Source organism: Pectinophora gossypiella, chromosome 10 (genome assembly GCF_024362695.1).
Source record: "Pectinophora gossypiella chromosome 10, ilPecGoss1.1, whole genome shotgun sequence".
NCBI lineage: Eukaryota > Metazoa > Arthropoda > Insecta > Lepidoptera > Gelechiidae > Pectinophora > Pectinophora gossypiella.
In genome coordinates, this window is record NC_065413.1 from 15,991,561 (window position 1) to 16,004,925 (window position 13,365).

At 40.2% G+C, this 13,365-nt stretch overlaps 1 protein-coding gene across 3 annotated transcripts in view; it reads left to right on the plus strand.

The window, feature by feature from the left end:
• The window catches only part of LOC126369928 (microtubule-associated protein futsch), a 61,214-nt gene extending 48,551 nt beyond the window's left edge, over positions 1-12,663 (plus strand). The window contains exons 6-17 of one of the 3 annotated variants that reach the window (XM_050014523.1): positions 5,015-5,140; positions 5,421-5,564; positions 6,156-6,263; positions 7,722-7,972; positions 8,131-8,350; positions 8,600-8,667; positions 8,743-9,237; positions 9,488-9,896; positions 9,967-10,069; positions 10,340-10,921; positions 11,122-11,255; positions 11,388-12,663. In XM_050014523.1, the coding sequence (XP_049870480.1) occupies positions 5,015-5,140; positions 5,421-5,564; positions 6,156-6,263; positions 7,722-7,972; positions 8,131-8,350; positions 8,600-8,667; positions 8,743-9,237; positions 9,488-9,896; positions 9,967-10,069; positions 10,340-10,921; positions 11,122-11,255; positions 11,388-11,524 (2,777 nt within the window). In that variant the 3' untranslated portion in view covers positions 11,525-12,663. The remainder of the gene's footprint in view (positions 1-5,014; positions 5,141-5,420; positions 5,565-6,155; positions 6,264-7,721; positions 7,973-8,130; positions 8,351-8,599; positions 8,668-8,742; positions 9,238-9,487; positions 9,897-9,966; positions 10,070-10,339; positions 10,922-11,121; positions 11,256-11,387) is intronic. The other 2 variants (XM_050014525.1, XM_050014524.1) reach the window with 2 other exon arrangements.
• The last annotated feature ends 702 nt before the right edge of the window (positions 12,664-13,365 follow it).

Consider the following 13,365-nt stretch of genomic DNA (forward strand, 5'->3'; position numbering starts at 1 on the left):
GCTCACCGTTGAAAATATTTCGTGTAAGCTCGTGAAGAGTGCGTAAACTATATTGCTGTATAGCTCGGTGGCTGGTGAACAATGTCTGGAAAATATTTTATCATTTAATTACCTTCATTGTCTATTAACACTGAGAGTAAAGAAACTTCAATACCCTTCATACACATACATACACATAAACAGCCTGTACAGTCATGAGCAATATAATGTACCCACTTTAGGACTCTGTCGCATAAACATATTTGACATTTAGTGAGACTTACAGTTCAATTTGTCAAAAAAGTTAATGTGACATGGTACCAAAGTGTATATACACATTAATGCCCGTGACCGTACACGTCCACTGCTGCGCACAGGCCTCCCCTCACGTTGCTCCACTGCGGGTCGGTGGAGGTGATTGAGCCAATAGCCCGGGACCAAAGGCTTAGCGTGCCTTCCAAACCACGGAATCTTACTTTTTCGAGTGATGCCATTCATCCTTTCCAAGATATAACTGTCTATCTGGATGATTTTTATTCTTCTGATCAAGTACCGACCTCATCCACCCTGGTGTCAAAGTTACTATTTAGCCGCCAAAGGCCCCTGATATGGCTCATGTAACGACTACGTACTTAAGTAAATAGTACCCCGGACCGCCTGCATTCCGAGGCTCCGAAGATCAGTCTGCAATGTCCTAACCAAACGAGAGATCACAAAATGTTTTTTTGTGATACGTCCCTATCGGAACTGAATCCGGTACCTCCGGATCGTGAGCCCAGCGCTCAACCACTGGACTAGTAGCAATTGTCCTAGTAACCTGTCATCATGTGGTTCATCGCATCCATCTTCACAGTCTTCACACTTACCCAATGTGTCTGACAGTATTCCACGAAACCTGGGGGACCCTTAGAGAAGCAACCAGGATTTTCTGAGTTACTTTATCATTGAATGAAGGTAAACATTTTTTTATGGTAAACTTGATTTGATTCTTAGTCAAGTTGCAAACAATCATGACATTTTACAGTGATAAAAATATGGCAATTACATTTTTATTACTGTCACTGTTGATTGTCATAAATCGCTTGCAACTTCGCTAACCCTAGCACCCTGCCCATGCAGCATGGCAGCCGCACCGCGATGCGAATTGTATCGAGGGCTTCCACCAATAGCCGTATGACGTCTATCTACGTAGATAGCATTCGCTGCGTCTATTGGCCGAAACCCTCGATATAATTCATGTCGCGCGCTGTTGTCGTGCAGTCCCTGCAAAATCACTATTTTAAACATACGTAGGTACATACACAAACTCACATTTCCCACCGGATTACACTGACACACTTGTCTTGCACATTCTTTTTAAATGACGCAATAAAAAAAAGATTTCCGCACAAAACTCACCGGAGTACATTTTCAATATGGTGGCAAGGACAGGACTCACACACACAGGAGCTGATGGGAGCGGTACCGGCCTGGTTGGCAGGGTTGATCTCACTGTACCCACTGATGATGCTCGGTCGTCTACAAGATAGCCGGCAACTGCCTGACCAAACCGCGCGGATAGCCGATGCTGTTTCTGTGAAGTGCGTTGGGTAATTTTCCTGGAATCCAAAGGATACTTGGGTAGAAAGCAGGAAAGGTACAATGAACACCCAAACACGGTCCATTTCAGGGCGGGGAGGGGGAGGGGGGGGAGGCACGAATGACTGATTAATACTATGTATAGAACAGTAACTCTCCGCCCCGCTCCAAAAGTCGCTAAGGAGTAAGCGGGAGCGCACGATGACTGTCTGATTCGCTCGCACTCACGCGTTAAGCAGCACACAGGAAGAATGAGTTTTTTAAACGTGTGAGGCTGCTCCACTGCTAGTTGGCGTAGGAATACTGGTACTCAGTCTTGAACAATGAAACATTTCGATTTTCAAAATGACTCGACATTTTGATGGTCAAGGTGTCAAATTACACCACTGTCGTCGAAATCAAAAATAAAAATCCTTTTTATGACCGGCTGTAGGTCTGAACGGCAACTGCGCTGCGCGCGGAGCGACTCATATCGAAGGCTTCCAATAGACGCAGCGGCTACTGTCTACGGTAGACAGACTTAGACCGGCTAATAGTCGAAGTCTTCGATATAATTCCGCGGCGCCGCTACCGTGCCGCGAAGGCTGATAACTTTATAGTTACCCTCAATAGCGTATTCCAAAATTCTAGAGCACTTTAGGCATTCATGGCACCACTGTATATAGACCATCGATTGGAAGCAGGCAGCATTATATCATAAAACCAAAACTACAATAGGTATGATTTTAATATTAACAGTGTTATTTAGTGAAGCAAAAGTAAATAAATATCACAGTTCTAATTTTGCAAGAATTAAATACTTACATATGAAAAAAATAGAACAAATGCTACAAACAAAAGGATGAGACCGGGAACCATTTGTAAAGAACTTTTTGTGCTTCCTGAAATAAAAACAATATTAAAAATAAACTCAGCGTAACAGATATAATTAAAAATTTAGCGTGACAGGATACAGCTCCTTAACATATAGTTACCTACATAAATAATAGAAATAAACTCAATTTATAGTGTTGAATAATACAGGGAGTTAGTGACATCGCTACGAATACTGAAGAGGATGATTCAGACCATGATTCTGACTTGATATCAAGTGGAATTTTCCGCCGCAAAATCCATGACTTTGTTGTATACTTTTATAATGGAAAATTCCACTCGATAACTCAGAATAATGAGCCATGATACTGAGTTGATATCAAGTGGGATTTCGTGTCGGAAAATTCATGAAAATTTTAGTATTTTTTTATTACTTTCAGTTTTATACTTTTGCGACGGAAAAGTCCACTTGATATTATGAACTCGCAATAAATTATGGTATAAATCATCCCTCAAAGTTTTCGTTACGATGTCACTAACATCTGTATATTATAAATTGACGCAAGCTAAGCGCTATTATAGTGAGTATTTCGAGAGCGTTATTTGAACTTTCAAATCAAATGAAATGAATGAATTTATTTATTTTTTTATTTATTTCGTTTCCGTTACGATCGATTGATTTCGGTAGAAACTGGATTAACTTTGGTTAAAACTGGATTAATTTTGGTAGAGACTGTATTGACTAAGTAAGAAATTGAATTGAGCTGGGAAGAATTTGTTTTTTTTTTAATCTTTAAAACATAAAATATATTCTATAAAAGATAATAAGAATAAGAATAAAATAAATTTATTGCCAGTAACAATTTACATTTGCTATAGGAACTACGGGCAAAAGGAAATGGCTCAGCTTGTGCTGCGATGGAACCATGCTATGGCGCCATCCAGCGCTGGTTTTCAGTCATTTCCTCTTCCTGGGATATTGTGCGGAAGTACTAAGTGTGGGAGTTTCTCTGTAGGAGGCTTTATTAATAACCCAGCTCCACGGGGACGGGGTAAAGGACGTAATGCTAATTATCTTTGCAATGGACTTCCCACAACTATGATAGTACAATTTATTTTAAGCGACCACCAGCGAAATTTAGAGTAGGTACACAAATGAATTCATTAACGCATTTTTCTTCTTTAAATTATATCTTTTATAAGAATAGGTATTTGATTTCACACACATTTTTTTGTACCCAGCGTTTTTAATATAATTTCCACATAAATTTGCCTTTTATTTTTGTGATTTTTTCAAGAGTTTTCATTTTACAGAACAATTTGCTACATTTTGTTTATAAAATCTTCAACTGATTTGATATTAAAGTTCAATTGAAGTTGACGTACTTGTCAAATAAGACAGTAGGTTTTTTAAATCAGTTGGGCCATGGTTTTCTTTTGCACAACTGTAACTGCTTGATAAAGATAAAATAGGTTCTATTAACTTCACAGCTGGATTTAAAAAGTATTTTGCGACTACGAGATAACGAACGAACGAACGAACACAACACGAACGAACGAACGAACAACGAACGAATGAACGATAGGTACATGAACGTAAGCGATAAACAAGTGAACGATCACCATTGGCCCTGATTCCAGCAAACACTTCCTAATTTTCTTTGAAGATTTTATACCAAGGCGAAGGCAATAGAAAACTTATAAATTACTTAACAAACAAAAATAAACTAAATTAAGTAAACACACGAGGAGGTGAGGAGCTCGGTGGCGCAGCGGTAAACGCGCTCGATCTGCGATTGTTAAAATTAAGCAACTTTCGCAAAGGTCGGTCATAGGATGGGTGACCACAAAAAAAAAAAGTTTTCATCTCGAGCTCCTCCGTGCTTCGGAAGGCACGTTAAGTCGTTGGTCCCGGCTGCATTAGCAGTCGTTAATAACCATCAATCCGCAGTGGGTCCGCGTGATGGTTTATGGCCCCATCTCCCTATCCATCCATAGGGAAGGGCCGTGCCCCAGCAGTGGGGACGTTAATTGGCTGATGATGATGATGTTGAAGTAAAAACATGCAGTTGCTGGTAACACAGTGACCGTTACAGACGACGATACGGCTCATCATCTAGGAGGTCTAGCAAAACCTTGGTAAAGCACGTCAGTGCCGAGGTTGTTCTTGCAGCTTCAGGTTGTGAGAAACTGCAGTAGTTTTAGACGGATGAGACGTTCGTTATGTAAAAATTGTCGTTTCAAAGTGTATCTATGTTACCTACTGAATAAAGATATTTTTGAATTTGTATATGCATTCGTGTAGGTCATCATAGTTAGAAGATTAAGTTCGGATTAATTCATAAGGTTTCTCTCGCTTTTTCCTTACGATGACTGTAAGTACCTTTTTTTATGTAAGTAAATCTGTTACAATTATTGGACAGATCTTCCCGGAAATAATCAAATACTTACTTGTAATGACCCGCAACTTCCCTTAAGGCTAGGTAACTACAGATTTACAGATAATTGAGCCTCTTAATTTAGATAAGCAAGAGATAAAAGACTCCTCTGAGTAAACAAATTAGAAATAATTAATTGTAAGCTTTACTCTATATAAGATAAGTAAAATAATGTTAATAACATATTCCCTTCTCGTTCTTTTTAGAAACCGAGGGTCTGAGTAGTGGTTGTGAAGCGAGCGGGGTTCGAGAGCAGATCGCGAGAGATTACGCCGCTCTGCAGACCAGGCTTGGCAGGGAGTTCTCTGACAGACGAGGGAAGCTTTATGCTTGTAAGTATAGAGGAGTTATATGCAACGCTTCTTCTCTTCTGCCATAATAAGTTCGAAAGTGATGAGAGATGAAATTGTATGATAGAAATGAACCCGCAGTCCGCTGATGTATGGAGAGTGTGTGTGAGAGAGAGAGAGGGAGAGAGCAGCGTAGTGGAGTATTCTCCATACCGCCTCCAGACGATTGAGGGGAGGCCTGTGGTCAGCAGTGACGTTTACTGTTTATGTACGTTATGATATGAAAAGAACTCCAACAAAATATTGAATGATTTTTCCACAGCATCACGACCAGTAGCAACTGAAGAGCAGTTGTCAGCAGACTTTAGGAAGAAGCTGGCAGAATGGCAACGCATGAAGGGGGTCAGGCAGCCACCGCCAGTTCCAGCTAGACAGGATCTAAGTGAGGACTTCCTTAAAAAATGGGGTGAGGAATAATCTTCTTTTTCTTCTTCCTGATTGGAACTTGCCCTGGGTTGGTTAGGACATTAGGAGATTATCCGATTCGGATGTATCTCAGGATAGTAGTAAGTGGAATTTCTGGGTCCCTGGTATAGAATAAGAAATAATACTTCGTACTTACAGAACGGTAACTCTCCGCTCCCCACCAGCGGCTGTGTCAGCTTTACCTCACCCCCACTTGGTCTTAGATTAGTCCTTAATCGTGAAAGCTGACGTTCTTACTTATTTACTGCTATATTTAATTATTTATTTATTCACTTTTGTTCACTTGTTCTTGTCGTTGTTGTACTGTTCACCCGTTCACCTGCTCACCCATTCACACGTTCACCCGTTCACCTATTTATCCGTTCACCTGTTCCCCTGTTCACGTTTTCACTCATTTACTTACTTATTTACCAACCGCAACCAGTTCAATTCGTGTGGTAGAGGAGAACGTCTGCTTACGTGTACTCCTTTCCCGTGTTGCTCCAACAGTTGGTAATGTAATCTTCAAGAAGTGGAATCCGATAATATTTTGCGTGTAAATATAATTATAACTTTTACATTTCCATTTCAGATGCATGGAAGCGTATGAAGGATACCAATACAGTGCCTGCATGGGAAGAAGAGGCGAAACCAAATGAAATTCTTGTGCAGACATCTACTGGACTTTTCAAATTCCAAGGTAAATAATAATCATTACATTTCTTGATACAATTGTAGGTACAATGAGGGAATTTCCAGGCTACATTCACTAAAAACAACGCAGCGCCATGTCCAGACCATTCAAGTCGCTGAAATGAAAATGCTTCGGTGGATGTGCTGAGTGACGAGACTCGACAAAATCGGTAACGAAAACGTGCGCGGCAGTCTCGGCGTACGCGACATCTCCGAAAAGCTACAAGAGAGCAGGCTCCGTTGGTTTGGGCACGTAAAAAGAAGACCTCCAGATTATTTGGGTAACGTTACAGCCAATCTAAACATACCAGGGCTTAGACCAAGAGGACGACCAAAAACAAGATGGGCGGATATGGTCAAAAAAGGCCTGTGCATGTGCAATGTCTCCGAGAAGTTAGTGGAAGTTAGTAGAAGCTAAGTGGAAGAGAAGTACGAAGAAGGCAGACCCCACCATCAGATGGGAATAATGAATGCCAAGGAGAGAGAGAGATTCACCAAAAACAATACAGATGGCGTTGTACAGCTTTAACGTGATAATTGTCTATTTTCTCATTACTTAGGTACATAGGTCAGGGTTTGTCAAAGAGCAATGGAGCGCAGCATACTAGGTGTAAAACGAATTGATCGAGTTAAAAACACTGTGCTGCGCTCAAAAACCGGTATAGCTGATGTTGGCAGGAAGACCGCCAGGCTAAAGTGGGACTGGGCTGGACACGTGTGCCGCATGCATCCGGAACGATGGGCAAAGATCATCACGCACTGGGTACCACAGGACGGACATCGTAGACGTGGTAGACCCCGGAAACGATGGCGCGATCTCGACGGTTATCGAAAAGACTGGATAGAGCTCGCACAGAACCGGGATACTTGGAAAAATATGGGGGAGGCCTTTGCTCAGCAGTGGGATCATATAGGCTAATAATAATAAATTAGGTACATAATTATTATTAATACAGAATGTAATGACAGAAGTATATATAAAAATAATTGTTGCTTGATACTAGGCTTATAGAATTATGTTGCTAGCTATATTGTTTCTCTTTATTTTGATTAGAATAATAATGGAAGGAAGATGTAATTGTACCTTGGTGAAATAAAAAGGGTTATCATTTATACCCAAAAACAAAGATACAAGAAGCATGTCTGAATAACAGACATATGCTGCTTGAAGGTTAGACGAAGAAAAATCTGTACAGCGCCATCTATGTTTTTGGGTAACGTAGCCTGGAAAGTCCCTTATTACAATAAACTTCTTACCACATTAAAACGTACTATAATTGGTTTCGCAATGACGTATGTACGCTGACCCCCGAAAGTAGAAACTAAAATTGTGAACCGCTGGAGCTTAAAATCGATGCCCCTCCAAAACTTACTAACTAATGAAACTTCAAACAAATGATACAAGTATTTACTTACTCCATAGAAGTTACAAGTAGAAGTTTACTTACTTGATTTTTTTTATCAGGAATATCGCGATCCTTCACACGCAAGCTCCACGAATGGGAGAAGTCTCGAGGCATAGCTCCTGAGGCGTCAACATCAGCGTTGCTAAGAGCTGCGCGTGCGCGGGGTAAAGCTCCCCCCGCGCCACTCACGCGTACTCAATCAGACGGCAGTGTCGCTCCGTCTGCTGCAGGCTCTGGACGTCTCCATGCGTCCAGTCTCAGTGTCAACGATGCTGATGACTTCGATTCGGAATATGAGAGATCTCATTCTGTAAGTTGAATTGGCGAAATGCATTTTTTTAAGTATATAAGCTACCTCATGAACTCTGGTGTCAGACTTGTTGATAGCTACTAAAGAATAGAACTTTTACCTGATAAAGAAACGCTCATCTTTTTTGGTATTTCTAAAATGAACCTTTTCTTCCAAAGCTGGAAGGTGTCGACGAATGCGACGGTGACAACACTCGCGGGGCTGTGCTGGTGGAAGTAGAGGCCGAGGAAGTATGCACTGCTGCTCCACTGATGGCAGTGTCTCCAAGACACACTCCTCAGAAGCCAGTGTATACGTACGGCAGAGCTGAAGCCAGGCTGCTGTGTGAGACTAGCTCGGCTGTCACTGGGACTGCTGTGTTGCAGCCTAACGGGGCAGGTGAGGTGGATAGACGCAAAAACGATAATCTTGAGTAGATACTTAATAACTAAGGATATTTTTGAGTGACATTTTGTGGCACGATTCTATTCGTTTTTAATGAACTAAATGGTTTCAAAGTTGTTTCAAACTATCATCAATCCAAATCCATACTGGACAAAGTACTATTACTGTTTTATGAAAAATACTTTTAAATTTAAAATTCTATGATAACTTCAACAAAATAATCTATAATTACAATTTGAGCAGTTATTTTTTCAGAGACACGTGCAAAAATGAGAGACTATGGATCGAAACCAAAATCATCCCGAGAACAGGTAGCCCACTTTTCCATTACCAACAAATAAATAACTATTTATCCTAATATAAAACAGATAAATTAAAATTTTCAGTCGAAACAAGCAGAGAAAAGAAATCGTAAACTTGGCCGTCAACCAAGTATTGAAGAAGACGCTATGTTTATAAGGAAAACAATTGAAGAAATAGAAAGAGGGAGCTCAAGTCGCTTAAAAGATGAAGAAGATATTATTGAAAAACAAGAGCCAGAAGAGTCGGAAGCAATAATCGATAGAGAAACGCCATCTACAAGTAAAACATACAATAGAAGGAATTCAAGACAGAGTGACATTTTAAAGGAAACAAGTGTCGGTGACGATGATACTAAAGAAGATAGTAAACGTAAGGAAACGGAAAAAAATAATGGGAAAAAGAAGTCCAAATCTAGAGCGAGATTAGAACGAGAGCAGTCCAAACCATCAGAGACAGACACTGAACCAGAAGTCGACACGGTGACAGTTGAGATACCAAGAAGAAGAAAGCGACCACGACGGGCTTCGGAAAGACCAAGAACCCCACCAACTTCATTACATTCGGATTCTGAAGGAGAAGTAAGTATTATAAAATTAACTAACTTATGTGAATATTTCAATTTCCTGTCCAGCCTTAAAATGAAAATAGATCTTTCTTTTCGAACAAAAATCAAATCAAACATCAATCAACTTCGAGCAAATCTTATTAATTACCAACCGTTCCTTATGGAATTTATCCACTTAATAATCGTCCTTCTTTTAATGTTTTATAAGTTCAATATTATGCTAGCAGTCTCACAACATTTTTCATTATTCTGTATTAATGCAGGTTTTTGTCCTCAAACTGAAGGCTCCAGAACCTCGTCAGGGATCACCAGAAGTTATAGTCAAAACTACTCGAAAAATATTCTCACCGGTCGTAAGAAGCGGTGAATCTGTTCCAAGAGCAGTCATACCGTTAGACGTTGAAGACTTAGCTGAAGTAACACCTTGTGAAACTATCGTCAGTCAACACAGTACTGCAAAGAAAAAAGCGGAGAAGAAAAATAAAGGCAACCAAGAGCTTTACGCCCGTTCGAAAAGTTCTGGTGATCTCCAAGAGAGTGAGGAGCAAATGCCAAGAACGAGGCCACCATTGCCGTCATCTCCATCATCACAGAGAAAACCTCAACCGAAGGAAACTGCTCCGTCCATTCGTATTATGATACAGAGATACAATATGAAGATCAACGAAGAAGGTACGGAATTAGAACCAATATTCTTTGGATTGCGTTGTCTGGTCTTGTAAGAATGTGTTGTATATTTCAGGTCATACTTCTCCAAACAGCAGTGGAGCTTCTTCACCGGCCTGGCGATCCCCTAGCTCTGAAAGACGACGACCCCCCGACATGCCTGTAGGAGTTAACATTAGGTAATGAGATTGTATAATATGTTCTATTTAGGTAGAGTAGGCAATATGATAGTTGGTTAGCAGAGACTTTTTTTAAAGTAAGGTCTTATTTTATTTTACACTGCTGTTTTTCTAAAATTCTTTTATTTTTTAATCTTCCAACTAGATTCGTAAATACTGTATTTTCTCCACAGTTACCAAATTTGTTTAATCATATTTTGTATTTTTGAGTATGGACTCAGGGCTGTCTTTGTTTATTTCTCATTTCTTATTAAGTTCTTATATTTACAGAAACAACCCATTTCTTGAAAGGGAAGTCCAAAAATCAGCAAGTGCCTGCCAGTTGTCACGAAGAGATCAAACATCCGTTGAAAAACGATTAGCACCATCGACACAACAAGGTTTAGACGGCGTTCTTAAATCACACAGCGCCAATGCTTTACATCCAGAGAAGAAACTGGAATCTCCTCGACCTCAAAAGAAGAAGATGGAAGAAAGTCAAGAGACTATCAAATGTACTACAGCAAGCACAGATACTATAGTTCCTGATCTAACAAAGAACCTTCCTGACTTCCAAAATAAAGATTCAGAGCCGGAACCCGAAAACCTTCCTTATTCTCATCCAGTTCTAAGACAGATGTCGGATACAATAGTGCCGACGATATCGAGGTTCATAACGGAATATCCTGGCATATTTGAGAGGTCGGTATCGACTGTCGAGTCATCAGGTCAGGCAGTGGAGACTGAGGCAGCGATGAGGCTTTCAGATCGCGCTGCAAGAATCAGAGCAGCAAGGGAAAGGTTTCTGTCTTCGCCAGTACAGATGAGGAGAGAAGGAACTAGCTCCGCGAGTGATTTGAGACCTGGTGACAGGTAAGGCAGACCTTCAATATTTACCTTATAATAACCTAAGTTGTGACTTTAATGGCACAAAACATTTTCTCTCCTCGACTCTGTTGACAGCATCCTGATGTATGTCCGTATGACCTGATCTTCTTACAGTCATTGAGTTTCCTGCTAGATGCTCCACTTGCCTCTCCTTTAATACTTATGCAGAAATATCTTATTTTCAGATCTAGTCGTATCAGCTGTGAGAGTGACGTCACAGAATCTCAGAGTTCGAGTGCGCAGGAGTCGAATCTAGGCCGCAGTGCGTCTACTGGCATGGTGAATGTAGATAGAGAGGCGTGGCAGAGAGTGACTGAAGGTAATATAGTTCGATGCAGATTAGCAGATTTAAATGGTGAAGAATTAAACTATTCATAATGATATTAAAATTATTGATGATTTTCTGATATTCTTCTTCTTATAACTTCCAACACGTCTTTTCTTTTTTCAGGAAACCGTCGCGAAGGCCGGTCGCGATCTAGATTCAGCTTGGCGCGTCTAGCAGCCAAACTTCGAAGGAAAGACGAGAGTGCAGTATCAAGACTGTGTCGTCAGAGTCTACTAGTCCAACTCAGAAACAAACAATAATTGATTCAGGAGTATGATCCCTTATGGTACTGATGTCTGCAGCGAGGATATATAGTAGTACTTTGACATAGATAAGCTTCATAGATAAGTTTAAAATACATGAGGTTGCTTTTAAACAATCATACAATATAAGTAGTTGGTAATACAGTATACCCACTAGACAGTAGCCAGTAAAGCGTTCTATTTAAATACGACATATATGAAAAAGAGAAATGTGTGTAACAGGGATGTTACGGAGGTCCGAAATTATCTGAAGTTTCATAATAAAAAAATACTATCCGTTTCAGTAACGGATATGTCTAAGAGTGGTATTAATAAACTAATCTCAGCTTCGAGACTGCCCTCAAGATCATGTCAATGTGACAGTTCTCATATAAAAACAGAGACTTGAGCATAATCTTAAGGGCAGTCTTAGCTGAGATTACTTTATTAATACCACCCTAAAATGAAACACTTGAAAACAGAACACAGACAACACTTAAGACACACACACACACACACACACACACACACACACACACACACTGAAACACACACTCGCCGACTAGACTGACACTTACTACCTACACTACTACCACTTACTACACTAATCAAGAAGACAGTTTTGTGTTTCTGCTCGACTAAGCCGACAGCGTGTCCACTCTAATGTATATTTTTTGTTTCGTAAGTAACTGACTCAGTCATTGTAAAATTACTTACAGTAAAATTTTATATTTATGACTCTTATGAGAGTTACCTAATTGTATTCTACTTTTATAATTCCGAATAATATGTAGGTATCCGTAACCGAAACTATCCGAAAGTAACGGCTAATCGGAAATTATTTAATATCCCGAAAAAAATAATAATATCTGAAACCCGTAAAAAATATTCCTTATTTGAAATTTCCCTAACATCTCTGGTGTGTAATATGCAATTTTGCTTGAATGTGTAAGACGTAGTTTTATTTATTAGTACTTAAATATAAAAAATATGCCACCTACTATGTGTCGAAAAAGTGCCATATGAAATTAAAAAGTGCTTGGATCGTATATAGTCATCGTATTTAGTCAAGCGATAAAATCAAGTATTTATTGATGAAAATAAATGAATGAATATTGGAGTATTGTAGTAAACAATAAAAAAAATATTTATCATTATTTTTGGTTTTATTAATTTTTGTTTTTTCTCTTTTGAGCGGTTTATATGGTTTAGTTTAGCAATTGGGCCCGGTAGCAAAGAATACTTAGTTTTTTTTTTGACGTGACTTATTATAGTATTGCCGCAGATGGCATTAACTACTTGGCCGGACAAATGGGGAGCGCTTAAGGCTCTCACCCGGTATAACGTTTAAGACAACAGGCCTGAGGGTACCCAGTTGGGCGCGAACCTCGGCACAGGGCGTCGTCTGAGAGAAAATATTACAAAGAATTAATCGACCCTAGTGGGTCGATAACGATAAGTGCCGATTGAGGGAAATCGTCGACTACGCTGGCGGGGTCGGTATCGGGGTAAAGAATATAGAATAATACGTCTACGTCTAGTATGATAATTCTCCGCCCCGCACTAATTCGTATCAGGCGCTGATCTCACCCCCTCTGGGTCTTACATTAGTCTTAAATAACCATAAGGTGTAAGGGGAGAGCGCACTGTCTTGCTCGCGCTTACGCGTTAGGCTACGTTTCCATTGATGCGGAGCTGGGCGGAGCGGAGCGGAGATGTGCAGGAATCGCCCAATGTGAGGAAGAGAGTGCCAGAGCATCTTTGTTTTTCGCTCTCTCGAATGCTGTGATTGGTCAAATCCGCACATCTCCGCTCAACTCTTCTCGCAGATGTTTGTATGGTGCGTCGGTAGTTGGCGC